The 26,365-nt window shown below is 45.2% G+C and overlaps 1 protein-coding gene across 4 annotated transcripts in view; it reads right to left on the bottom strand.

Annotated features, from left to right (window-relative positions):
- Positions 1-26,365, bottom strand: part of LOC311530081 (peroxidasin homolog) — a 69,727-nt gene that overhangs the window by 18,755 nt on the left and 24,607 nt on the right. For 3 of the 4 annotated variants that reach the window (XR_014713927.1, XM_084646430.1, XM_084646429.1), the window contains exons 3-13: positions 19,903-19,974; positions 19,592-19,663; positions 16,181-16,252; positions 13,945-14,016; positions 10,851-11,020; positions 8,840-8,957; positions 6,373-6,542; positions 4,991-5,263; positions 4,718-4,834; positions 2,248-2,406; positions 272-384 (exon numbers count right to left, since the gene is read on the bottom strand). Coding sequence is in view for 3 of the 4 variants with exons in the window: in XM_084646430.1 (XP_084502556.1) it covers positions 272-384; positions 2,248-2,406; positions 4,718-4,834; positions 4,991-5,263; positions 6,373-6,542; positions 8,840-8,957; positions 10,851-11,020; positions 13,945-14,016; positions 16,181-16,252; positions 19,592-19,663; positions 19,903-19,974 (1,408 nt within the window). In the remaining variant the exon portion in view is untranslated. Of the gene's footprint in view, positions 1-271; positions 385-2,247; positions 2,407-4,717; positions 4,835-4,990; positions 5,264-6,372; positions 6,543-8,839; positions 8,958-10,850; positions 11,021-13,944; positions 14,017-16,180; positions 16,253-19,591; positions 19,664-19,902; positions 19,975-22,089; positions 22,218-26,365 lie in introns of those variants that run through there. The other variant, XM_084646431.1, reaches the window with a different exon arrangement.

Below are 26,365 nucleotides of genomic sequence, written 5' to 3'. Positions count from 1 at the left end.
CTCAACATTTAGTTTTGAAACGTTGATTCGAATCAACATCAGAAATGTTTCTTTTCTACCCAAATGCAAGTTTTTCCTTTCAGAAAAAAGAACAACAAATTCAGTTTCAGTTTGAAACTGACCGAATTTGTTTCAGGTATTTTTGGCTCAGCCACTGAACCGAAAAATCAATTATTCACTCTGCTCTACTAATGAGACAGTATCGGGAACACTGCTGTGTGGGGATTATCAGCTGGGTACAGGGTGACTGCGGAATTCCAAGTTCTCTTACTTTGGCCCAGGTGATGGTGGGTCGTGGATCTCCTTGGGCAGCACAGGTGATCACAACATCCTGCCCAGTCTCAGCTATCACATCTTGTGGTGGGTGAAGAAACACAGGGATCACTGTTTAGTGTGAAGAAACAGAGGAAAAAATACAAGAAATGTCTTCGTTAGGGGCAATTGTGAGAGGTTTGAGTTCGTAACAACTCACCAAAGTCCTCCTTTTCTTTCTGCGGATACAGACTAACACAGCTGCTACTCTGAAACCTAACATCTCACCAGTGAGTGATAATAAGGCTCCCAGACACCTGCTGCTGTCTCAAACAACTTTTAAAGGGACATTGTCAAGTTAAAATATCATCTGTTTTCCTTGTCTCTGTTAGTAACAACCCTCTCTCATTTAAATTTCATTGTTCATCTTCTGCTGCTGTTTGTATTTCTCTCAGCTCAGACAATTACATGGTGGATTTCTCCATCACCTGGCGTTTTTAAATCAAGACTGAATCTCTTTCTAAATGATCTGCTCTACCTCAAGCAGTAATTGTGGACTTGATGCAGAAATTACTGAGTTAGGTTCTCTGGTCCATGTTATGCAGGAGAGAAACTCGAATCTATGAATTTACAGAAGCTAGTCAGTTTCTCATGTGATTTTATTCAGTTTAATTTCCCCAGGGTATGTCTACACTTACCCTGGATCAAGGCTGTGGCGATCGATCCACTAGGGGTTGATTTAGCGGGTCTAGAGAAGACCCGCTAAATGGACCACAGATTGCTCTCCTGTCGACTCCGGTACTCCACCGGAACGAGAAGCGTAAGGTAAGTTGACGGGACAGTTTCTCCCGTCGACCCAGGGCGGTGTAGACACCACAATAAATTGACCTATGGTACGTCAACTCCAGCTCCATTATTCACGTAGCTGGAGTTGAATAACTTAGGTTGATTTAACCCTATAACGTAGACCTGCCCCCAGTCTCACCAGGGGCACAATGCTGCAGTGTTTGGTGGGCAAACCCTGTGGGCCATGTTTTTTGTTTAAGAAGATTGTTTCCATAAGAATTTAAAAAAAAAATTTTTGGAAATATTTCTGTTGTTCTTATCTTTTGTAAAAGCTCAAATTTCAGGAAAATCTAAATTTGGGATGAAATTTGGCCCGGCAGTTAGTGTTCAGAACAATGATTTCTCAATAAGATGTACCACTTATACAGAGGGCCAGAATTAGAGCTGCTAGGAAAAAAAGACAATTATTTTTCACAGAAAATATCAAAATTGTCATTTTTCAAAGTATCCTATAAAAATACTATTTTCCCCCCTTGTTGAAAAAACCAAAATCATAAAGAGGATGGTTTAAAAAAATTTAGTTTTCAAAAACTGAAAACTTTTACCAAAAAATGAACCCAGAGCTAATTTTTAAAAACTAAACAATGCAAGGTTTCAGTTTTGGTTGTTGCTGAAATACCAGAAAACATCAAGCCAAATGAAAGATTTCTGCTGGGATTTCCAAAGGAGTCTAAAGCAGTTCGATGCCCAATTCTCATTCCATTATGCTCCTTTGAAAATGTCACAGCCTGAATGTATTTTTCAGCATTTAAATATAGGTTTTGGAAGGGCACCACTCAGTGAAAGATCCATGAGGAGCATGAAAACTAACACTCACCAACTAGATGAGGACTGGTGTGTAGTCCCTCTCTCCCAGGTACTCTCCATGTCAGGTGAGTTTTGATCTGATGTAAACTGGGCAGCTTCACTGACTTCAAAGGGACGATGCCGATTTACATTGGCTCAGAATCTGGACTTGTGTATTTCCCCCATCCTCTAAAGGAACTTTGCTATGGTCCCTCTGCTCCCAAGGCAAAGAGAAATCCATCCCACAGGAATTCAGGCAGTTGCCTTCCTCAACAGATAGCGTCAAACTCAACATACTGTAAAGTGAATGCAATCCATTTGCCAGCTAGTATTTCCCACACACACTGGCCTGCATTGGTGTACCTCGAGGTGTCACCCAAAGCTGCACCGGGAGGCTCTTGACTCCGATGGCACTGATGGCATGGCATTCATACTGGCCTTGGTCATGCAGGGCAACCCTCATGATGCGCAGGGTGCCGGTGGAGAGGATACTGTGCCTCCGGTCATTTGGCAATGGCCCACCTGATTGCGACAGCAGAATGATGTATTAGTGAAGCTGTTTGTTACTATTCCATTCATTGAGGGTGGTTGAGAGTGTGTCTGGAGTCTGCCCATTCCCACTCTAAAAATCCCGACCCCTGCTATTGATGCCCTGAAGCATAATCATCACCTTTCCAGCCAAGGTCAAGAAGAGCTGCTGCTTCTACCTCGGTGTCATCCCTAATTTGCTTTATGGATGATTATGAACTTAGTCTGAACATGAACCCTTTCTGTGCGGTCAGGCGTCATTTAGGGCACGAACAAGGCTCCACCAGACCTCTTTATCCTGGGCTGCTCTTCGCATGTCCACGGGAACAACTTACCCAGAGATGTGGTGGACTCCCCACAATCAAGATGGGATGTTTTTGTAAGAGGTCGGCAGTAGTTCAAACAGGAGTTAATTCGGGGGAAGTCCTGTGCCCTGTGTTATACAGGAGGTCAGCCACTAAAGTGGTATTTATTTAACCTTTTCATTGCTGGACAGCCTACCAAGTCCATTCATGCACAGCACCCCATTCAACATCCATCCTACAGGAAAGCTGCTCCTGGAACACGGGCAGCAACAAGGAAAGGGTTAAAGGAAATGGAGAACATGCCGGTTAAGGAGATCTCAGCTGGCTTGATGGCTGGTCTGCTGCTGTGGAAGCCACAGTGCCGGCAGGGAATTCTTCCCAGCTCAGAACAATTCATTATGGCTTGTGGAGCGTCAGGAAAGCTGGAGGGCCCCTGGGCCAGGGATAACTGGCTCCTGGCCCAGACACGGTTACATGGGGTCAGTGCTGAGGAGCCGTGCTGAGAACCATCATAGAACTTCAAAGTTCACCCAAGGTCAGTTTTCAAAAGCAAAAAAAGAAACCCCAGGGAGGCGTCAGAGGCAAGTTCTCTCCTCTATTACCCTCTCCCATTAGAAAGAACCCAGTGATGACCAAAAGCTGGAGTGCGGTGACACCAATGAGCCACGGCTGTCCAGCCCCCTACTCTCTCAAACCAGGTGAGTGTCTGGAACAGGCTGCGGTTCAGCATTGCCAAGGACTTTATGATGAAAAGGGAGTGAAGGAAATGCAGTCTCCAAATCCCTCCTTCCTTCTGACAGTTCTACTTAGGAATGTATAGGGGCTTAAGAATCTCTGTTCTTTTCCTGATTCTTAATGTTATCCTGGATGATGTAATGTAGTCAGGGCCAGCCTTACAGGTGGGCAATGTGGGCAACTGCTGTGGGGTGTCGTGGCCAAGAGGGTGCTGGTGCCTGGGCAGGGTAAGAGGCATGCACCTGCCAGGTGGGCTCTGCTCCCTGCTTGTGGCTTCGTTGGCCTGCGCAGTGTCCCGGCTTGGTGGAGGAGACGGGTGGGTCAGGCCAGCTCCCAGCGAGGGGAGGGGCTGACGCTGTGGGGGCGACTTGCGACTGGGGACGGTCTGCCCCAACAGTGAGCTGCAGGAGCCCTGGTGGGCCCAGGGGAGCACCCTGCAGGATAGGCTGGGGCCAGGGCTGGCCTTGCCCCCGGGGCTGTGCCATGTGCTGATCCATGCTGCGCTGGACGAGGAGAATGCCAGGGGGAGAGCTGCTTCTGACCAGTGTCTCCTGCACTCACCCCTGGCTGCCTAGCAGAGCCCACCTGCCACAGTAGCCACTCACTCACCCCCAAATGCCCGCTAGATGCCGGCCCTGTAGGCTCAGCCCAGCACAATCGCTCTTTAGAGAGTGGAGTCAGGGCTACAGCCCTGAGGTCAGCAGTTAATCCATCAAAGGTAAAGGAAATTCATTTGAACGGAAGCAACTGACCTCACTGGTATTTACAGGATATAGAAACCAAATAGCCTCTTTCGACCCCTAAGGAAGAATTTCAGTGACTGCCTTAAGCTCCTGGTACTCTCACATCAGCCTCCCACCAGAATCCTTCATGTCCTTGACAGAGACTATAGGACTGTGTCATGCCCTCTTGGCCTTCCAATCACTGGAGGGACAAAGCGGGACCATGTTAACGCCACTCCTGAAGCAGCTGAGAGGGTGAATCAGAACCTGGGTATTTCATGTAGTATAACAAACGTTTATTAGAGTTGCAGCGAGCCCCAGTGAGTGGTGGGAACAGCCACGCAATACTCATCCACCTCAATCCCAGACCAACCACCAGCCCAAAGGATGTCGCAGGATCCGACATCTCACCGGGGTGAGAAACCTTCAGCTCAGCTGGGTGATAACTCGCCATCGGCCGCAGAATGCCCCAGAGCAGTAGCCTAGCTATCATCGTCCAGGCCTGGTGGGTATTTACAGGAGAAAGTAACACTGGGGGAGTACCTGCTCTTGTCCAGGTGATAACAGGTGGAGGACGGCCTTCAGCAGTGCAGGAGAAATCCACGCTTTGCCCCTCAGTCACAGTCTGATCAGTGGGAATGACCAGGAACCTGGGAGTATCTGAGGGGAGAAGACAATGGCACAGCAGCAGGAGAAAACCAAACCCAGCCACACAGGAATAGCCACTGAGAGCGGAACAGGGCCCAGTACACTGGGTTTAGCAGCCTGATAAGCAGTTGAGTGCTTAACACCAGCAAATGTCATAGAGTCCCTCACCTTGCACTATAATGTTTGCCGTAGCCTGGATGGAGCCTTCTGAGTTGCTGGCATTGCAGTTGTACTGGCCCTGGTCCAAGAAGGTGACGTTTTGGATGTACAGCCCTCCCGAGCTGGTGATGGCAACGTGGGAATCGCTCGGGAGTGGTGAGCCTGTGCCCAAAGTCCAGATGACGTGCGGGGGTGGGTGCCCAGAGACCCCACACTCCAAGGTGACGCTTTGCCCAACCAGCACTTCCGTGTTCTGGGGTTGGATCACGAAACTGGGCTTGGCTGAAAGCAAGGGACACATTTCAGACACAAGCGGCCTTGCTGCCCTCTCCTGCGCAGGCCTCTCCAGAATGGGGCAAAGCAAGCTTCACTGGTAAATTAGAACAAATCTGCCACTGAAAAGTGGGACTTGACCCAGAATGCATTTCAAATGTGTTCAGAGTCTGCTTGGTGTCATCATGCCTCCCTCCACCCCGCCCTTCCATGACCTCCAAACCGGCAAGATGAAGGACTCCTCTACCACTCTGCATCTCCACTGACTTGGCTGCGATATCGCTCTCCTCCACTCTCCCTTTCCCTGTTGCTTTTGTCATCCACAAAACCATGTTGCCCTACAAACCTCCCCACGCCTGGCTTACTCCAAACCTATGATTCTTCTGCTTCCATGCTCTGCCCGTCCCTGGAGACTGTGCAGATCCTCTTTCCCGGGATGTTTGTCCTCCCCTTCCGTACTGTTATACTCTTAAGCCTGCAATTCTCAATACCTATTTACCACCTTCAATTACCTCCCTTAAAACTTCCCCTCCTCTAGTCCCCTTCTCTCTCTGGACTCAGGACTCTGCCTCCAGAAGATGTACTTCAGCCCTGACTCCTGTCTGGAAAGTGCCTAGCACACCACGGGGGCTACTAGATATAAACATCATCAGATAATTAATGTAACAGCACAAATCCAGGGACTTTTACTCAATGAATTATAGGGGCCTCCCGACTCTCTCTGCTACACAAGCCGAGTCCTTGGGGCAAATCCTCATTCCTGCACAGCCTGAGGAAACAATCCAGGGGGCTGTATTAGGGTTACAGAGAGGAGGCCCTTCTTTCTGAAGGTTCTGGAGCAGGAGCAGAACCTGTCCCTAGCTGCTCAGAGCAGCAGTAGCCTTCATGTGCTATGTTCATTTTCTGAGGGGCTGGGATGGCTGGTGGATTCATAGAATGATGGCTTCACCGGTACCAGCCCTCCCTTTGCTCCATAACACCCCTCCAGCTGGCTAGGAGCCTTCAAAGCACCACGTGTGAAGCCACTCGCCAAAGCGTACATAAATAAAGGAAGGGCTTAATCTGACTGGCTCCCTTCCATAATCTGGACCATCGAGAAGTCTTTAAGGCTCAATTACATGGAGTGCCAAAGTAGCGCAGAACTACTTCCTGTGTCTTGACCTCTCCGGCTATGTTCTTGGCCATGCACTGGTAGACGCCTTTGTCGGATTCTTTGGTGTTTTGGATCATCAGGGTTCCATCTTGCAGCAAGTTAAGGCGCCCATCGTCTTTCATGTCAATTTCATTACTGAAAAGCATAGCCAGGCACAAAGAGGCTGAGTTTGCAGGGACAGAGGAAAAACGCTACCATTTCCCCCTATTCATCATCATCAAACGATTTACTTATTTATTGCATGCATAATATTAGGTGCGTGTCTCTTCAAATTATTTTTTAGCTCCCCATAATTGACAGCAAATATTTTTCCACCGTCATTATATGGAATCATAGCTAGTATTCCTTTTATACAGAAAACAACTACAGGCAGAAACATTCAAGCTTCCTCTCAGCTTGAGTTCCAGCTTTCTCTCCCTTGTTCACTAAGAACCACACACTATCTGGAACTCAAAACAGAGATATATTCAGCAGGTGAATAATATACTGCAAGTAAATATATCATTATACCAATGGATCCAATAAAACCATCTAAATGATTTTTAGCACTGCTTCTCCACCCCGATATACACAGATACTTTCAGTCAGGGGAATCTTTATTGCAGGCAAAGAGAACTATAAAGGAAGAAAGAACAAAAGTAAAGTCTCCCCTGACAGTCTGCCCTAAAATGACTACTAAATGGTTGCCTGTCTCTGTAGACAGGAATGTCCTTGAAAATTGAAACATGCAGCATAGCAGTTAAGCAGCTAGAATAACATCTAACTTGCTAACTCTTAGTAGCGATCCCATCAGAAACCCTGCTTGCTTAGGGAGAAGTGACAGGTTTTATGGTATTCAATATATTAGACTGAGCTGCTTTAAAAAAAAACAAAACATTTTGTGAATATTTTGTTGAAACTTCCTTTTTTCAAAATTTAAAATAAAAAAAGTTCATTTAAATTTCAAAATTTGGAAAAAAATGTCCATCAGCACTATAAGCTGTTGAGAAATAGGGAAAAAAGTGAAAATGATTAAGAAAAAGTATTTTTTCACAAGGTTCAAAGTTTTGGAAAAAAAATTAAAAATTGCACTTGGGTAAAGTTCACCCAGCTGTAGAATGAAGTTTGTTTTTTAGGAGGTTTAGTGTAAGAGTAGGAATCTTTTTATAGCAGAGAGATTAAAACACATATAAAACATATAACACATATATGTGAAAGCACATATAAAATAGCATCAAGTTATGCAAGCAGTAGCCATGATGGAATCATCCCTAAAGCTTTATGCAAAGCCAACTTCATTTCAGCAGGGCTGGAGGTTCTTTGGTAGGAGAAGAGCTAGGTATAAATTCACTGTGGGTTCCTAATAAAACAGGGGAATTCCATTCCAGGACCTGAGAGCTGTGAAGTATTTTTTTCTCTCCCAACATTCAGCTGCAACTCTTGGAGCCCAGCCGGCGTTAGGAGGTCACCCTGTTGGATATCATTTGTCCTAGCATGATGGAACCTTGGAGGGCAGCAGAAGACTAAAGGAGGAGAGGAAATTTCTCTCCCCAAAATATAGATGGATCTGCCAGGCAGAACAACATGCCTGATGAGCATTTATTAATTCCCCTTGTCCAGTGTGACTGCCCGGTTATAGTGGTTTCCAGTGTGGTGAACATATATTAGTGTGATCCCATTCGCACTGCCCTGAGTGGGAGCTTGCCAGCATTTCCATCACAAAACCCTCTTCTGAGAGCAATATAACTTAGCCACAAAAATTTGCACTGGAGTGAAACTGCCTGCAGAGTGTCAGCAGGGATGCTAACATTCATCATTTGGGTTTTATTTTTAAGAGCATCCTATTCGCTCGCCCACATTCCCATGAAAGAGAAGCAAAGGAAAGCAAGGAAGACTTTAACATGAAGAATGAACAACTGCTCAAGCCTCAAACGTTTTGTCATCAGGCATTTCCCTGTGACTTTTCAGGACCTGATATCATCATGCAGCAGCGGTGTCTGCACTGGCAGGATGGCGTGTTAACCCCTTCCCTGCCACGTTCCACTGCAGCCTCTGCACCACAATAGAGCACAATAATTCCCCTTTCTAAGGCTGACTCTTCCATGGACAAACCAAGTACAGGAGACAGCAGTTTAGTGGCTAATATATCACAAACATGGTGGCGCCAAGCACACCAAAAGGCGAATAAAATGTTTTGAGAGACCACTTCTTTCAGCCTGCAGAGTACATTTATGGGCAAGTATCAACCCTGGGAAGACATTTCAAATGGAGACGAAGACAGCACTTTATTGACAGGCTCATTGGAGAGTGCTACTAAAATGAAGGTAAATACGATTAATGAAACATGCATTTCTAATTTTTGTGAAATGACTCCTGTAATCACAGGCAGTAACTGAGGAGTTTGCCACTTGATGGAAGCAGCCACTCCCACAGGGCCTATGTGCGCGACTCACTTGTTGTGTAGCCAGATGATTTCTGGCTTTGGGTTTCCTTCTGCCCTGCAGGTGAAATAAACTGTGTTTCCCAACTTGACGTCAGCATCATGGGGCTCGGTGGTGATGCGAGGCTTCTCTGAAAAACACCATTTACCAAAACCCACTCTAGTGTTGATAAATTGTATAGTCAATTGCTTGACCACACGTTGGTTCATTATGACGTATCATAACCAGCATTAGTCAGGTTTATGCTAAAAGCCAGTAAGAACATAGTACAGGAAAAAGATTCTTTACGATCAGAGGTGAAAGTAAGCCAGTACGGTACTGCGTACTGGACCAGCTTCCCCAGGCTGGCGATTTAAAGGGCCAGGGTATAAAAAGGCCCTGCCTCTTCCGGTTGAGGCCATGCCCCCTGCTCAGGACTCCGACGTACCAGTAAGTCCTTTCAGTTGCTTTCACCCCTGCATATACCACCAGTCTCCAGGAAGCGTCTCATGCAGCGTGGTTACATACATTCACTTTTTACAGAAGCTGTGGTCTCACAGTTACACATTTCAGCTTGGAGTATTTATACCATGATTTAACAAGTTACAAAACTCTTTACAGGTCACTAAAATCCAACCCCTCAGTTTGTCTCCGTTCCTTAACTTGTTGTTCTGCCCCTTCCTTATTTTTGTTTTGGATGCTAGCATTCCAGGTGTCGGTCCGTGAAAGCACCTTCCCAGCTTGTACTAAGCCATAAAACGAATGTACCTTGACTTTGACAAGTTTCTTATCTGCGTATGCGAAGTGCTGGGTAGTACTATTGGAAGGTATTGTGAGATGTAGCCTAGCATGAGTGAACAGAACTCTGGGGAAACCATAGGCCAATTCAACTCTTGTAACTGCCAGGCATTTGTATAAGGTAGTGTATACTGACCTAACATACATGTGTTGGGGAACTCCAGGGTAGGATGAAGTTAAAGCCTAATTAGACCAAGCCTAGAGATGAATAAGTCACACCCCCCCCCCCCAAGCAATCCCAGGCCAATTCTGACCCAGTGGCTGAAAATATGGGTACAATATCCTAGGCCTTACCCCTTATATTACAAAATGGGCTTACACACTATGACCCCAATGCAGCAGTCCATCCCTACTCAGCAAAACACATGCTCACGTCTTGTGGACTTCAATGGGAGTTAAACATGCTTCAGTTCTTGTTTTGCTGAATAGGGATGAATTGAAGCACGTGCTCTGGAGCCTTTGACCCTGATTCAGCATGGTACATAAGCTTGTGTCCAACTTTAAGCCCATGAGGAGTCCCACTGAAACCAGTGGGGCTGCTCATGTGCTTAGGGTGACCAGATGTCCTGATTTTATAGGGACAGTCCCGATATTTGGGGCTTTTTTTATGGGGGCTCCTATTACCCTTCAGCCCGTCCCGATTTTTCACACTTGCTATCTGGTCATCCTACATGTGCTTAGGTACCTTGCTGAATCGGGACCTATCACTATTACAGTGAAAGAGACATGCCCGATGGAACACTCATGTCATACATCTTATTGCTCAGTTGATACAGTACCTATGACAGAGTATTTAACTAAGGTTACGGACGCCTCTACTGATGTCCATATGCAAAGAAACACTGACTGCAGTCGAGGTGCTCTTTTAGCTTAAGTGAATGGTCTATTGACCTGGGAAGCTGACAGCACCAGTCTCCATCTTCCTACTTGCAGCACTGGTGCTGGAAACTAACTGACCTGGGCAGTGTTGTCTAATGGCTAGAGAAAAGGAGTAGTGGCCAGAAGGGTCCTGGGCATAAATTCTAGGTGTGCTGTCAACCACCAGTATGTTACTTTGATCAAGTCACTTGACCTCATTAGTCCTCTCTCATTTCAGCAGTGGAAGTGGATGCAAAGCAGGACCATAGGGAGAAAAAAAACACAGATGCTGAGTCAACCCCCTTTCTTGTTTACACCGGTGCAATCCCACTGACTTCAGAACTGAGCATCACTGGGTGAATAGATTTAATAATAAAAGCATGCTCACCACAGTTAAATTCTTGGGTTGTCAAGGTGGTGATGGACCGGCCCTGTAATTCCCTTGGATTCTCACAGGTGGCAGCTGTTTGAATATTGCCCTGTTCAGAATATTTCTTCAGCAGTTCGGCCAGCCACATCAAGTCACAGTCACAGAGCAAGGCATTGGAGTCCAGCCGTCTGTGAGACATAGATCAAAGAAAAGTTATTTAATCTCCCAGCCCCTTCCCAAACATACACAACGGTTTGGGCTACACTACGAAATAGACTCACAGCCAGATTCTGAAAAGAGCTCACAGCTCCCGCCCAGGGACCTAACTGAAGTGGGCAGATTTTCAGAAGTTATTGGCATCCAACAGCTCCCTATTGTATAGGTGCCTAAAATGGCAGCTGTTGAGGGCTGAGCTCTTTTGGAAATCTGGCCCCCAATTTATCAGTGCTTCTGATAAATACACATTGGTTCAATGACACCATGAATTAGAGCTGGTTCGACCCAAATCAAAATGTTTCGGTTTGTTGTACTGACCTAAAATGTTTCATTTCAAGTCAACTGAATGCTAAACTGGAGCCTTATTGTGGCACATTGCCTCATGGGAGTTGTAGTTCAGACCCTCATTCTGTCCTACGGGCTGGACTCCCTGACCAGAATCCATCTCCCATGATGCAATCCAACGTCCCCTCTAATTGAACAGTGTGGTGCATCATGGCAGATGTAGTCGAGCCAGGGTGCTTGACTCACAGGGGAGAATGGGTCATCAAGCAAATTAAACTACAACCCCCAAGAGGAAATGCACAACCATAGGGAAATACAGCATAATGTTGAAGTGATCTGAAACATCTTGTTTCGGGTCAGTTCAACAAATCAAAATGAAAGTTGAAGTGTCAAAGTGTTTCATTTTGGTTGGTAATGCCAAAATATTTCATTTTGGCATTTTCAAAACTAAAATATTTCAGAACTTCTCATTCCGTGAAAAATTTTAATATTTCACCTAGAGCTATGCAGAAGATGGAAATTTTGTTTCTTTCAGGATTTTGTGATTTCAAAATTTGTTTTCATTCCAATTCAGCCAAAAATCTAGAAATTCTCTGCAAAAGAAAACTCTGAAAAAATATTTTGGATAGATCAAAATAATTAGTTAAGATTTCTACTTTATTTTATGTTATCACATAGAATACAATCTAAAATAAACAACATTCAAAATCAAAAGTTGATTCAAAACTTCATTCAAATCTCTCTCTATATTCAAAATAAAAAATTTAAACGTTTCATTCCAAAATGTCAAAATGGGGCGTTTCGACATTTTAAGACTTTCCCTCCTGTTTTCTTCCCTGAAATGAATCAGCCGCAAAATTGACACTATTTCTTGAAGCATTTTGATTTTGACTGAACTGCATTTTCGAATGGAAAAGGGTTCCCTGGCAGTTTTTCCAACCAGATCTAATTTTAACTGTCTCTCTCGATTTGGGATAAAAACAAATGTTGAAATATCAAAATTTCCCGCAGGATGGAAATTCCAGTTTTTGTTCAGTTCTACTATTAACTGCTGAAGGTAGAAATCCTGTTTTAGCTCTCCCTGCTTATTCGTTCCAAATTATACCTGGATAGTTAGAATATGCACCATTGCCTATTATGCAGCTATTTTATCTGGCCTGAAACTAGAAATTCAGTTCACTAACTGTCCAGCTACCAATATTGGTGTCCACAATTCATTTGTGGGAACACAAGCACAAATGTTATGGACACATTTTTACATCTACACAGTTTGTGGTTGTGTATCGTGCCCATACAAAGGAGCGCAGAGGTATAAAATTTCAGATTACTATATAGGGAATAACATTACCAATCTAACGTTCCGGTTCTTAGGTCTAAGCCAATGCCCACTGAAGCCAGTGGAAAGATTCCCATTGATTTTAACATGCTTTGGATCAGTTGCTTGGTACCCCCAATGCTAGATGCTGTATAGCATATGCTGCCATGACTGGAGAGGAGTTTTCATCTCTATAACCCATGCCCCACCTTTGGGAGATGGGAGTAATGGTATCTGAGTTCATCCTGTCCTTTCTTCCCTGCAGATTTCATTACTAGGGTCAATTCTAGGTGCAGGGCTAACGGACACCGAAGAAAACTTTACACTATACCACTTTCCCTTTTGGAAGTTCAGCTGTGGAAGGTTCTTGGGTTTCACTTTGTGAAAATTGCATAAGAAAAATGAAAAAGGGTACAATGCTTCATTAAACCAATATTTGATAGTACAAAAATTCACACCATGTAAGCACGTTTTGCAAACATCTCACTCATCCTTGACTCTTGGGCAACATTTTACAACTTCTTACAATTAATTAATTATTACGATGCAACATGAGAAGGAGTTTTTTCTGTGTGCAGCAAATGTAGAGAAGGCTGCAGCGGAATGGGGAAACATGATCCTACCGCAGATTTTTCAATTATGGCAGAACCCCATGATTTGTGCACAAAACTTTTCACCCTGCTCATTTCCTAAGATCATAACAACAAACAGCTTTAAGGTCCGATGGATTTTTAAGTGAAAGAAAGAGAAAACCTGGAGAAAGCCAGGTTAAGTGAAGAATCCCACATGATAAGCTTTGTGTTTGTTGCAAGATAACCATGCTCCTTGGCTGTGTAGTGAAGCACAAGGCTATACCCCAAGTCCCTATAAAAAAATACTAAAAGACTTCTCTTACCGCTGTATTTCTCCTTTCACTGTGTGTATCGATCTAAGGAATCCAAGATGGCTAACAAGCAGAGTCATTTCATTGACTTCAGTGGGATTTGGATGAGCTCAACCACGCTATGGGAGTGGAGGGTACTGAGCACCTTGTAGGACTGAGCCCTAAGAGGGACCCTCAGCTGCAGCATTGTGCAGAAGGCATTACAGCAATTTCAGTCACCAACGTGAAGAAACCACTAAGTCTGGTTAAGTCTTCTCTTGTGTGTGGCTGCCACAACAGTGTACTAGACATAACAGTTGTCCCAGAACTACATTAACTGGAACCTTTGCCAGCCAGTCCAATTGGTCTCTAGGTCCTGGCCGTGTGATAAAAGACAAAACAATTGTTCTTTGCTGGCAATGTCGTCCACTTACAGCCGTTTGAGGGATTCCAGTTGAGAGAAGGTTCCTGGCTGAATTCTGGAAATTTTGTTGTTGTGCAAGAATCTGCAATGGGGATATCAAGAGTGCCAAAGTGTTACACAGAGTGCCAAAGAGTGCCAAAGTGTTACACAGAGTTCTACACTATACAGATAACGTCCCAGGTCAAGGCTCACTTTAAATGTTAAGGGTGGTCACCAGAACTTTGCTGATGTGCAGAATTTAGAGTGAGTGAGTGTGTGTGTATATGATACTTTGATACTCTCTAGGGGCTATAGGGATATTGTTAATTTGCTAGTGAACACAATGCAATATACAACATCAAATGCTGAATATGGATTGGAAACAGTGACTCAGGATTTGAAATAAAAAAGCCCCAAACCAGATTCTTAAATCAAAACCACTTCAAATTCTGCAAGGGGCAGGGAGGAAGAGATTGAATCTCTAGCCTTGGACCCATCCCTAGCATTTTGGTTCTAGCTCAGACCTAAAACAAGAAGGGACTTATTTTGAGCATGGATTCAGATACTGCTGAAATTTCGTGAGAGCAGCCATTACTATAAGATGTCAATTCAAGGAGGCAGACATCTCATATTAGCCCAGTGCCCTTAAAAATCTAAACCCAAACCTGATCCTAGAATCAACAGGACCTTGAACCCAAACACTATCCTAAATCTAGTGCAGATCCATAACCAGACCATTGGCCTATTTCTAGATAAAACCAAAGCTCAGCTCTGGGTTCTGAGACATATGGTTCAAAACTCCTGGTTCTTAGAAAAACAGGAAGTTAGTTACACCAGTATGCATGAGGGGGGAGCAAGATGGAATAATTAGTCTAAGATTACTGGGAGGGTCTGCAGTCGTATCTAAAATTCTGAACAAAGGAAAATTGACAGATGATAGTGAGTAACTCACTGTATTAACCAATGGAACAGGAGAGGAAGACACAGGCAGCCTAGCATGTGAGATGCATGCATGGGTGCCCTAGAGTTCAGCCATGCCTCACAATTTGGATTTGAAGTTTAAATTCCAAGTTTTAACTTCTCTGAAATTTAGATCCGTTTTAGTTTGTTGAGTTACAAAGATCAGCTAGAACCTCTTGATCCAGATCCTAATTATCCTCAAGTTTAGGGATGTTTGAATCCTGGCTTTTTCTCAGGGCCTCTTTCTAGTGTTTGTGGATGTAAAGCACATTTATTTGCCAGTGCAGAGAGGGCTTGTTGAACTGAATGTGGAATGTGAACCTCCACTTGACTTGTTCTGGCTACGATGTTGTTCCTTTAAGTAGTACTGGGGAGTAGGAAAGAAAAGCTTTAGTTCTCTAGCCATTCCAGGGCATTACACACATTTTTCTTGTTATCTTTTTCTCTGACTGCATTTCCCCCTCATTTTCTCATGCAAACTGCCCAAGAGTCAAGGGCACCAGAACCTTTGTAGAAGTGGGGGGGGCGGGGGGGAGGGGACAAGGCAAATTCCTGCACCCCTTCCCTTAATCTCTCCTGAGCCCCCTTTTCTCCTAACCTGCACTCCCTCATGGACCTAGACCCCTGCGCCCCCCTCTCCCCAGCACTTGGTGCAGCCGGTCTCCTACCTCCAGCAGCTGCATGCAGCTCACTGGGAACCAGCCGCGCAGCCTGTCCTCCTCCTGCCCTTCCCACCAGCCGCTCTCTGGCACCTGCAGCACCGTGATCAGCTCCCCCACCGGGAAGTGCAGCCCCTGCTGGCACTGCTCTGAGCCTGCCCAAGGCTTGCAGTGTGGGGGGCAAAGCCTCCCTCCTCGCCCCTCCAAACTATGCCCATGTGTGGGGGAGCATGGCCCCTTGCCTTCCCCCCACCCCGTTCCAGCACTGGTGCCAAGAGTTGACTAATGTTGACCTGAAAAGAAGTGAACAGGAACAGAATTCTAATACGGCTTGGCCAGTTACAGGGCCCGTTGTGTGTGTCAGAATGCACAGAATACATCCTGGGAAGAGCCCCTAATATTCTCACCAACCTTTGTGCTTTGCAAGGACCTAAAGTCTTCTGATTTGAGGAAACTCATTTCCAGGTCTCCCTTAATTTTAGAGGCCCGGCTTTGCTCCATGGCAATGAAGCAGAAGAAATCAGATCCTGAATTAAAGCTCCAGAAACTTTCCTGCCCATCACCCAAGATGGAAACTCTTCCAAAGGGCCACACCATGAGAAGTCAAGAGTGTTGTGAGCAAGGGAGTCCCCCTTCCTCTTCACTTACAATCTTTCCAGTTTGGGCAGGTCACTAAAGGTTTCTGGCTCCAAGGCTTCCAGGGTGTTGAAATGAAGGTAACTGGCACAAAAAGAAAAGCACAAGGGACGGTGTTATAAAAACTGACTTACGAGTCCAGACAAATGTCCACCAGTCAATCAGCCAGTGCACAGTCCAGGGCAGATTTTCAGAAGACGGTCTTCACATTTGTATCTGCAATTTGCATGTGCAAAACCAGCCCGGGTTGGGAAATCATGCCCTATCGATTCATTCCAAGAAACTTCTGTCAGCCGTCAACTCTTCTGCCATACTGAACAATAAAAAACCCCATAGGCCAGACTTTCAAAGCTCTTCCCTTAGCCCTAGAAACACCGCCACCAACTTACTGTACCATAGCTTCAGTGGGAGACCCTATTAACTTAAGCTGAGCTTTATGTGGTTCTTCTGAAGCGGTCACTGGAGCTAGTGGCTGCAACAGCGCAGGGCTTTCCTCACCTCCCTCCTGCTGCCTAAAGCATTCCCTAGCATCTGTATGGGGCGGTCCTTTGGAAGACTGGGGGAAGGGGAGAAGTAGCCTTACACAGGTGCTCCCCAACACCCTGAAGACACAAGGTTGGTGTCAAGGATCTGTCCTCCTCAGAGCGCCCGGTTTGGATGTTACTTGGAAAGTGCACTCGCATAAGTCCAGCCTGCCTAATGGAAGGGTTCTGCGGTGATTTTGGGGCAGTGGGCTCTCAGCCCTCCAGCTGAGATTTTCTGGCTCTCTCCCCCCCTTGTGGGGTCTCCAGCGAAATGAACAAACAACCCAAAGTCAAAGTTAAACAAAAGGGCAAAGAGAAAGAAAAAGAAAAACCTGGAGGCCGTGCTAGCCAGGAGATCGACCTCTTTCCTCAAAGGGGCCCTGAATGGGGGGACCAAAGAGTCCGCTGGGTCTTCAGCGCAAGTCACGGGATAAAAATCTCTTCCCCCTTTTAGCTCAGGGAGTCTGTGCTCCCTATTTGTGAGGGCAGAGGTTCCGCATGCCCTCAGGCATCTTCTGGGGAGCGGGGAAGCTTAACAGCCTGCTCCCTTCCTGGGCTGCCTCCTATTGAGTGGAGCTTCCACCTTTTAAACTCCTCTTGCATCCCTGGCATGACTTGCAGCTACTCCAGCCCAAAGCAGCTCCTTAACCCCTTCCCTGCTGATGGGGGATTATACACCCCACCATAGTTAAGATAGCCGTCTCATAGACTTTAAGGCAATAAGGGATCATTGTGACCCTCTAGTCTGCTTTCCTGCACATCACAGGCCACAGAACCTCACCCACCCACTCCTGTAATAGACCCATGACCTCTGGCTAAGTTACTGAAGGTAACAAATCATGGTTTAAAAACTTCAAGTTACAGAGAATCCACCACTGATTCTACTTTAAACCTGTCAAACAATGACAGTGGAAGTGGGGACAACCGATCCTTACGTGGCACCGAGGAAGGGTTTCCCTAGCGGGGGTGGTCCAATGGAGTGGCAAAAGTTTGACCTGTGCTTAACACGAGCAACCCAGCTCTGCCAAAACGTACTAATTCTGGGCTGATGTTCTCGGCTCCACTAACATTCCAAGTCACACCTGCCATCCAATGGTACAGGGTTTTAATGGAGCGTTTTGCATGGATGGGATGAAGGAGCGCATGACAACAAACGAACAGAGACAGGGATAATCAAGGTTCCACCCCCTCCCCGCCCACGAGCTGTTACATCAACCCACAACCTAAGCATTGTTCTGAAATTATTAGGAAAAATACCTAAATATCAAAGTGGCAGGAGTAGCCTCCTCCCCTTACGTCACCCAAGTATAGCTCCAGCGGTGACCCCGATAACTCTACAAGTCTATGTTCCACCAGTTGCATCCAACTGGTTTGAGAAACGATTGCATAAGCCAGAATGCAGCTGTCCCATTCATAATGGAATGAATCATGATAGAAGATTGGCTATCAGAATAAAGACCAAATCACCATGACTCAGATTCTATAGCCTGGAGTGTGTTTTAATAAGTCTCAGTTGCGTGCTTTTATTTCTCCAGAGGAAAGCAGCTGATACTGTCCATCAAACAGGTTTTAGTTTTACTTGAAAAGTTGGCTTTTGGGATGGATTTGAGCAAGGCCAATTTGCTTGGAGAAAAGCCTGTTTCAGGGATTGGAAACAGATGGGGGATTTTATCCCTCTGACATCAAATCTGGTTTGTTCATTGTTAAAATGTGGTTGTGGCCAGAAGTGCATCTCTAAAAAGAGGCCTTACACTACAGCACGGACAGTATCTGCTCCCCAGGATTCTTCTCAACCTTTCTGAGGAGCTTGTTGATGAGGAAAAGGTATCAGATATATTGGATACTGTCAGCACTGCAGAGAGCAAGTTGAATCCTATTGTTCCTCATACAGCAAAGCAGCCAGTTATGTTCCAGCTCCAGTACCTTGGCTGCTGGTGATGATGCACAAGGCAGAAAGGACTCACCATTGGCTGCAGCCACCAGCATGTTCAAGTACTTTCTGTCCTCCTGCCTTCCATGCTCACAATTCCTCACTGTGCATGGGCGCACGCGCACCCACCTCAGGGATTTTTTATGATCCCCATCCCCCGTGTGCATGCACAAAGCCATCCCAACTTGCGAGGATGCTTTACCCCTTGATTTTCTTATACCACTTTGGCCGTGAAGTGCTGACAGTTGGAAAGAAAAATTGCTCTAGCTGACAAACAGAGCAATTAACTATGGCCAGAGAGGGCATCATTACAGAATGCTGAAACATCATTGTTCCAGGATCCAGTGGCTAGGCAGAATGTAGGCTCCCTTCGTCCTGGGGCATCCCAGGAGGCATGGTCTGAAAGACTTTCTATGGTACCTCAAAGTTGGACTTCAGCAGAAATTTTATGCATGCAAACATCACAATATTGACAATTGCTATAGATACTCAACTTTCCCAGCTGCCTGTTCGCTTCACACATTCACTTCCAGCAATAGATGAGCTGGATTGGATAAAAGAAAAACTGAGCCTATCCCCAAAATTCAAACAAAGGGCCAGATACTGGGCCTTGCTCTGTAAAGATCTGCCCCACTTAGGATAAAGGTCTTCTAGTGGCTCCCACACTTCCCCATCACCTCTCAGCACGAGGAAACTGTTTAGGGACAAGGAGGGAAAGGGAAACATGGCCAGAGCATTCCTACACTACAGGGATCTCCAGCTGCTGGAATATCCCTTGGGGCCATGGGCAACTGAATGAAAATAAGAACAGTCTTCAGCATTGACCAGTCAGTGTGGAAGGACCAACCCTTCCTGAAGTCCTGTCATCACAGTCTTAAGTGCCATGTGTAGCAGTTCAGAGGTGTCTTAGTGAGGGTTTCTAAAGGGAATCATATTCCCAAGCAGCAAACAGAGCTCTTTTGTACTTACAGCTGTTCCAGAGACTGGAGACCCTTGAAGGCATGTTGCTGGATACTCTGAATTTCATTTTTGTACAGGTAGCTTTGGGGAGAGAGGAGAACAGAGAAATGTGAAGCATTAGGATAATTGGATGTTGCTGTATTTAAATTATGAAGAAAAGAGCTATAAAGCTGGACCCAGCTGGAGCATTCTCATTGGAAACGAGCTGGGATATACTTATGCCAGTGCCATCTAGAAGATCTGGCCACACAAAGTATGCACTTGACTAGCAGAGTTATAGAAGCTATTGGATGTTATAGGATTTAGAGGGGTCAACTCACAGATATTTCAAGTTCTGCAGAGCTTCAAAGGACCTTCTTGCAATTTGTTTGATCAAATTATTGTTCAGCAGCCTGTTCAAAACCAGAAGGAAAAAACAAACACACGTGAATGCAATACACCCGAGACGTGTAAAGTTTCTGACGACAGCCCAGATATCTGTTGAGGAGTCTTAGTTGTAGAGTGTAGTAACTAAGGCCTTGTCTATAGTATAAAGTAGTTATGGCTGTATAATTAGACCAGTACTTCCCCTCTAATGCCGTTATATTGGCATAAAGGTGCTTTATGCTACTCTAGTTATTCCCATACAGGAAAGGGAATCGCCATGCCAGTCTAAGTGCACCTTTACACTGTATAACTGCAACCACACTTGTACGGTCTAGCTGTATGGGTGAAAACAAAAACAAAACCCACTCCCCTGACATAGTTACACCAATTCAACTTCTGAATGCAGATAGGCCCAAAGCTTGTGCAATTGCAGTAGCTGCCCCACTACAGATTACAGCCTGTCCCCAGGTGCCTCCGAAGGCCTTGGCTTACGTTTAAAAATTGGATTGACCTAGCCACATGGCTCAGGGCTGTGAAAAATGTCATGGCTTGTGAAACTTTGTTAGGTCCATTAACCCCCTGTGTAGACGTGGCTAGGTCGATGGAAGAATTCTTCCATCGACCTAGCGACGACGTCTTGGACAGGTGGGTGGATTACTTACGTCAACAGAAAAATCCCAACGTATGACGCGTCTACGCTACAGTGCCATAGCTGTGCCGGGGTAGCAGCTGTAGTGTACAGATACATTAAGAACTCTCAGCGCAGGCCGTAGGTAAACTGAACCCCCAATGGCATATCGTTACCTTCACTTAGACTCATAGACTTTAAAGTCAGAAGGGACCATCGTGATCATCTAGTCTGACCTCCTGCACATCGCAAGCCACAGAACCTCCCTGACGCACTCATGTTACAGACCCCTAACCTCTGGCTGAGTTACTGAAGTCCTCAAATCATGGTTTAAAGACTTCAAGTTACAGAGAATTCACCATTTACACTAGTTTAAACCTGCAAGTGACCCAGGCCCCATGCTGCAGAGGAAGGCAAAACCCCCCAAGGGTCTCTGCCAATCTGACCCTGGGGAAAATATTTTCCTGACCCCAAATATGGAATGAGTTAGACCCTGAGCATGTGGGCAAGACCTGCCAGGCAGACACCTGGGAAAGAATTCTCCGTAGTAACTCAGGGCCCTCCCCTGCTAGCGCCCCTTGCAGTTATTTTCATTCAGGCATCAAGTTGTCCTAATTTTTAAAAATGAATTGCAGTGTTGTGGTTTTTATGAGACACTCTCCCAATCCTTGATGTTAATTAATACTAGACGGTGAGTCTTCCAGTAGGACAAGCTTTGATAGGGCATAAGAGCACAAATCACAGAGCAAAATAAAACACCATTTCATAGGTTAAAAATAATTATAAAATGGCAACAAATTGTTCTGTGATCTAAACAATTTAAGGGTAAACATATAAAAATGAAAAGTAAAGAACATCGTCCTGACATATGAGGCTATTCATATTTTCTTTCTGGTGAGCATGGAGTCAGATTTTAATACAAAAGCTACAGAGGTCATTGCCCATGCAAATGCACATCTGATTTGCACATGCAATTTCTATGATTATCCAGGCAAATGAAAGATTGCATGCACCAGTGACCAAAAAGGTATATTTGTTTGCACAGTTAACCAATTTGGGTGTGCTGTCACAGCAACCGCGCATCTAATTGGTATGCAAATCTGATCAGCAATCAGTCAAGACAAAAGCAACCTCAGTTAAACTAAATAGTTTATAAGTAGTTTTGGTAGAATTTAATTTTTTTTTTTATAATGTTGGTTTTTAAGGATTTTTTCCAATTTTTCACAGTTGCAAGAAATTAGGGGGATGGGAGTGCATCAGAAAACAGGGTGGCACACAATAATTATTTAGTGACAGTAGATGAGGTTCAAAAAGTTAAAGCTTTATAACCATCAATACACAAATTCTCAACATCACCTGTCAAAACATATGAAGTAAATATCCTTAAAACAAACTCTAAGAAATTCTCAAGCAGCATTTTTCTTACTTGTAAGATTTCAAGTATCATCAAAGGAAATATTTTTCCCATCAGTGTGTGCGCGCGGTGAAAAACATTTACCGACACAAATCTCACCCTTCCAGGCCTATTTGTAAGTCACTCTTGAACACAAGATGGGAACCACTCATCTGGGCTGCTGGACTGCACTGCTCCTTCTGATGCATTCAGTTGGTGTTTAGGGCCCGGCACATTTCACAGCAGCTGCAGGCTACGTGAGGTTTACGGCACAACGGCTCAGACTGCAAATGTCACAGGCTGAGAAGTTTATTTTGGAAAGTGCTGCCCTGCATGGTGTGGATAGAAGTGGAAAAGAGGGTGAGCAGTGGAACTACCTGCTGGGAGCTCCTTCATTGCAGAGAGCTGCTTTTCTGATGGTGTAGAAGAGAATGCCGCTTTTTCCACAGTTTTGGCTCACCATAGACTTTACTGGATTATATTCAAAGTCTTGGTCCGAATTTTCCAGGATCTGCATGGAACTGACCCTGAGCAAGTTACAGAACCGCTCTCTCGATGATGACGACGACACCACCTTCCAGGGTCTAACTTTCCAGAGTCTGACGTAGAGCTTTCTCCGCAACAGGAGCAAGGTCTGGCACCATTGCGGGGGAAGGCTAGAATGACCGCAAATCTCGCAGCCTTCCCAAGGAAGTAGAAAACTCACTTCTCTGACAGAGACAGTTCACAACTGCAAAGGCGGTAGAGATAGGAAAAGCAGTGAAGGCGAAAGAGAGAGGGTAAGGAATAGTAGGAGTGGAAAGAGCAGAACAAGAGTTTAGAAATACATTGGGAAAATAAAAACATGGCCCCAACTGCCAGAGGGAATGCCGGAAAAAAATTAAACTGCCGGTCTATTGGGAATTCAGGGTCTGAAGGGGGGGTTCTTAATAGCACCTATGACTTCGGAGCACAAATATTATGGACAGTCAATGGACTTGCACCTCTACTTTACATGGAAATCCAGCCTGTCGTCTCTTGGGAGCTGCCCAGATATCACATGCTAAAAACATCAACAGATAAATAGGCAGGTAGCTAGGGGGATGGACAGACAGATAGAAAAGATTAATGCAGGCAGATACTCGAAGAGATCTCCCCACAGCTGGCATGGCCACGGATGCACAGCCTGCTTTCCCCCATCAGGATGCAGAGTGACGTCAAATCCTTGGACCAGCCTACTCCGCGCCAACAGCCAGCCACGCTGAAAGCGGAAACAGCTCCTAAACACAGAGCAATTAGCTTCTCGGCTGACTGAACACTTGGGTGCCGGCACAAAGTGTCCAAGCAGCCCAGGAGAATAATGTTGTCTATTTACCCACAGAATAAGTTCAGCACAGGGCAGCAGCAGAGCATCTTCCCAATCTTTCCCTGCCAGTGGGCTGAATCCTGAGCAGGAGGGATCAGCTCCGGCGGGAAGAAGGCAGGTTGGTGGCCTGTGGCTATTCAATCCTTGGCCTCAGTTCAGAGAATGCCAGACAGGCGGCCAGCTAGCGACAACTGTGATGTCATTGCTAGGGAGGTGGACACCTGTCCACTACAGCGGACATCAACAAGTCATTTCATGCAGGCTGCCAGGTAACCACCAGGTAGTAGGGGCAGGGCCTGTCTCGTGCTGTGTTTTGTACAGCCCCTAGTACCATGGGACCCTGACCTTGGCTGGGTCTCTAGGCACAAATGTAACAATGTGATTGGAACTGGAATGACTTCAGCAGCTGATTTCAGAGTGAAAACCTCTGCATTTCCAAACTCTGCTGCTGTTTAAAACCTCAACCTACCCCATTTCAGCCAGACAGCTATTTGGCTGACTGTACTGAGCCAGTCCCTTGCCTCGATCAAAGCAAAATAACCCCCTCTGTAAATGCAAACCATACATGACACCAATGTATCCGTGTTCCTGTTGCCCCATTGTTTAATGCACAAAAATCTGTGGAGAGTTTAAAAATCAATCAGAAGCAGAAATATCTGATTTTTGCCACAGGCCTCCCTAATGCATGGAGGGGCCTGACCCCAACTCTCACACTTCCAATGTGCCCTGGAACGTACTCAAAAGTGAGGTTATTTGCAGACAATTTATAAAATACAACGTAATCTGCTGAGCAGCCAATGCTGATCCAAGCACATTAGAGACAGGGAATAAAAATAACTACAGTTCTATTGGTCCTTAGTTGGTTACACATTGCAATATCCCCTGAAAATACAAACTGGATGGAGCAAGGCCAGGATTCTTGGTTTTGTTTTGTTAATTTCAGATCCAAAAGATACAGCCGTTTCTAAGCAGGGCAGCGCGCTGCAAGGCAGTGGACCTCCTAACCAGGGAGGGAGTCCATCCATGTAGAACAACTTGCAAGATCCAGGCCATTGATGGTTTGCCAAGATGGGACCTAAAGGATCGATCCTGTTCCCCACTGAAGTCAATTACAAAACTCCCAAACTCCCACCAATTTCCATGGGGGCAGGAATCTTGTACGAACAAGCTGAAACTAAAAAGTTTGCAGACAAGCATATGTAAGTAAATGTTCTAGAGGAGACAGGATTCGATAAAAGGAAAATAGTTAACTGTGTGTGCCTCAGTGACCCCCTGTGGGAAAGGAAATGAAATAAAAAGTATCAGAAAGTTTATTTGTTTAATATCTTATTAAGAAAGGGCCAGATCATAAATGGTGCTATGCCAGTTTCCACCAGCTGAGGATCTGGCCCCAAATATCTAAATTGTATCCTCAGTGACATAGGTCCTATTCCTACAAAATTTCTTTGGGGGTTTTGGGTGCACAAGGACCAATCAATCAGGCCCATAACTGTTAACAAGAATATTTAAAATCAAATTTCTTTTATGCTTTGCATCTGAAATTTTGTTGAGCACATTTGCTGAGCACAACTGAAAAGCTACTTTAAATGATTCATTTCTTTCTATTTTGTAGAATTTACAATATTATCGCTATTCGATGATGGGAAAATAGTGAATTTGGATTTAACGTGGTTACTTCTCTCTTTCCATTTGGCAAGCCATGGGCTACGCTTAATATTACTTGCCCTTTTTATTCTCTTTTCCCCCTCTCCTTTATAGTAAATAAGCTGTGGGCACATTGGAGGGGAGAAAATCAATTTAAAATAATGGTATAAAAAGCATCACCCCAGAACAGCCTCAATTGTTGTAAGTACTTGTAAGAAAGTTGGAGAAGTTGCAACTGCATTTAAAAGTTATTTCAATGTACCGTCAGAAATTCCTTCTTGCTGATAAAATGGTCTGGAATGGAGAGTTTCCAAACAAGAAAAAGAAACAAACATTCTGGGGATTGAGTTAATCAGCTCTCAGTAGACCAACGTTCTTTGGTTACAGGAATAGTACTAGGGAGGAGGTATTGTTTCATATTCTCTGTGTATATATAAAGTCTGCTGCAGTTTCCACGATATGCATCTGAGGAAGTGAGCTGTAGCTCACGAAAGCTTATGCTCAAATAAATTGGTTAGTCTCTAAGGTGCCACAAGTACTCCTTTTCTTTTTGCGAATACAGACTAACACGGCTGTTACTCTGAAACCAGGAATAGTACTATGTAGTACCTCAAATGGCTAGATAATTCAAGATAGAACCCTCTGGTTCCTCTAACTCATCCCCCAAACACCTTTTATTCTGAAATCCAAAAGCCTATTTTAAAGCAATAGAGTCTATGCCCTTCACAAACGCCTGCTACTGTACAAATAATGTTGCATGTTCCCAAAGCTCTGTAATACAGAGTGCCCACGGTGTGAACTCTGGGGAGAGCATACATAAACTGGGTGGGTAGCTTGGAACGCTCAGCACTGGTCTGGGGCCAGAAGGCTTTTGGACTGGGGGCCCCACATCCCAAGGAGGAGAGCCAGACAGAAAGTTTACATCCCAGGAATGTGCCAATTATCTTGATAACACGGGGATCTGAAGGTTGAGTCCAATACAACCGGCTGGTGATCATCCTCTAAAGGAGACTCAGCCAGGGCCATAGCAAACACATTTCACCAAAACAGGATTGAGAGGAGCAAAAGCAGGGAAGTTAACCTCTCATATGTGCAAATACAGACTTTCCATCAGGCATCCAAAACACTTGGGACTTATTAGTCTCCACACCACCTATTGTGACCTCACGCTGTGGTAGATCTCCGGCTGACTTCAGTGAATTCCCATCTAAACAACTCCTGATTAATTGCCTGTATTTTGTGGAAGAGAAGAAGAATTAAGTTTTCTGTCCCCTCCTCCCCCAGGAATAAAGCTGCACTGGCAATGACATTCCATTGACGTAAGATTTTCCTCCCAACCTTGCGACTCCGTAATGGGAAATAGGTAAACACAACCCGAGCCATCTCGCGTCCCACAGGGGAAGGGGG

The sequence above is a fragment of the Lepidochelys olivacea genome, assembly GCF_965140295.1.
Source record: "Lepidochelys olivacea isolate rLepOli2 genome assembly, chromosome: 13".
Classification (NCBI taxonomy): Eukaryota; Metazoa; Chordata; order Testudines; family Cheloniidae; genus Lepidochelys; species Lepidochelys olivacea.
The sequence above is the reverse complement of the archived record's forward strand: the minus strand, read 5'-3'. Positions and strand labels throughout refer to the sequence as shown.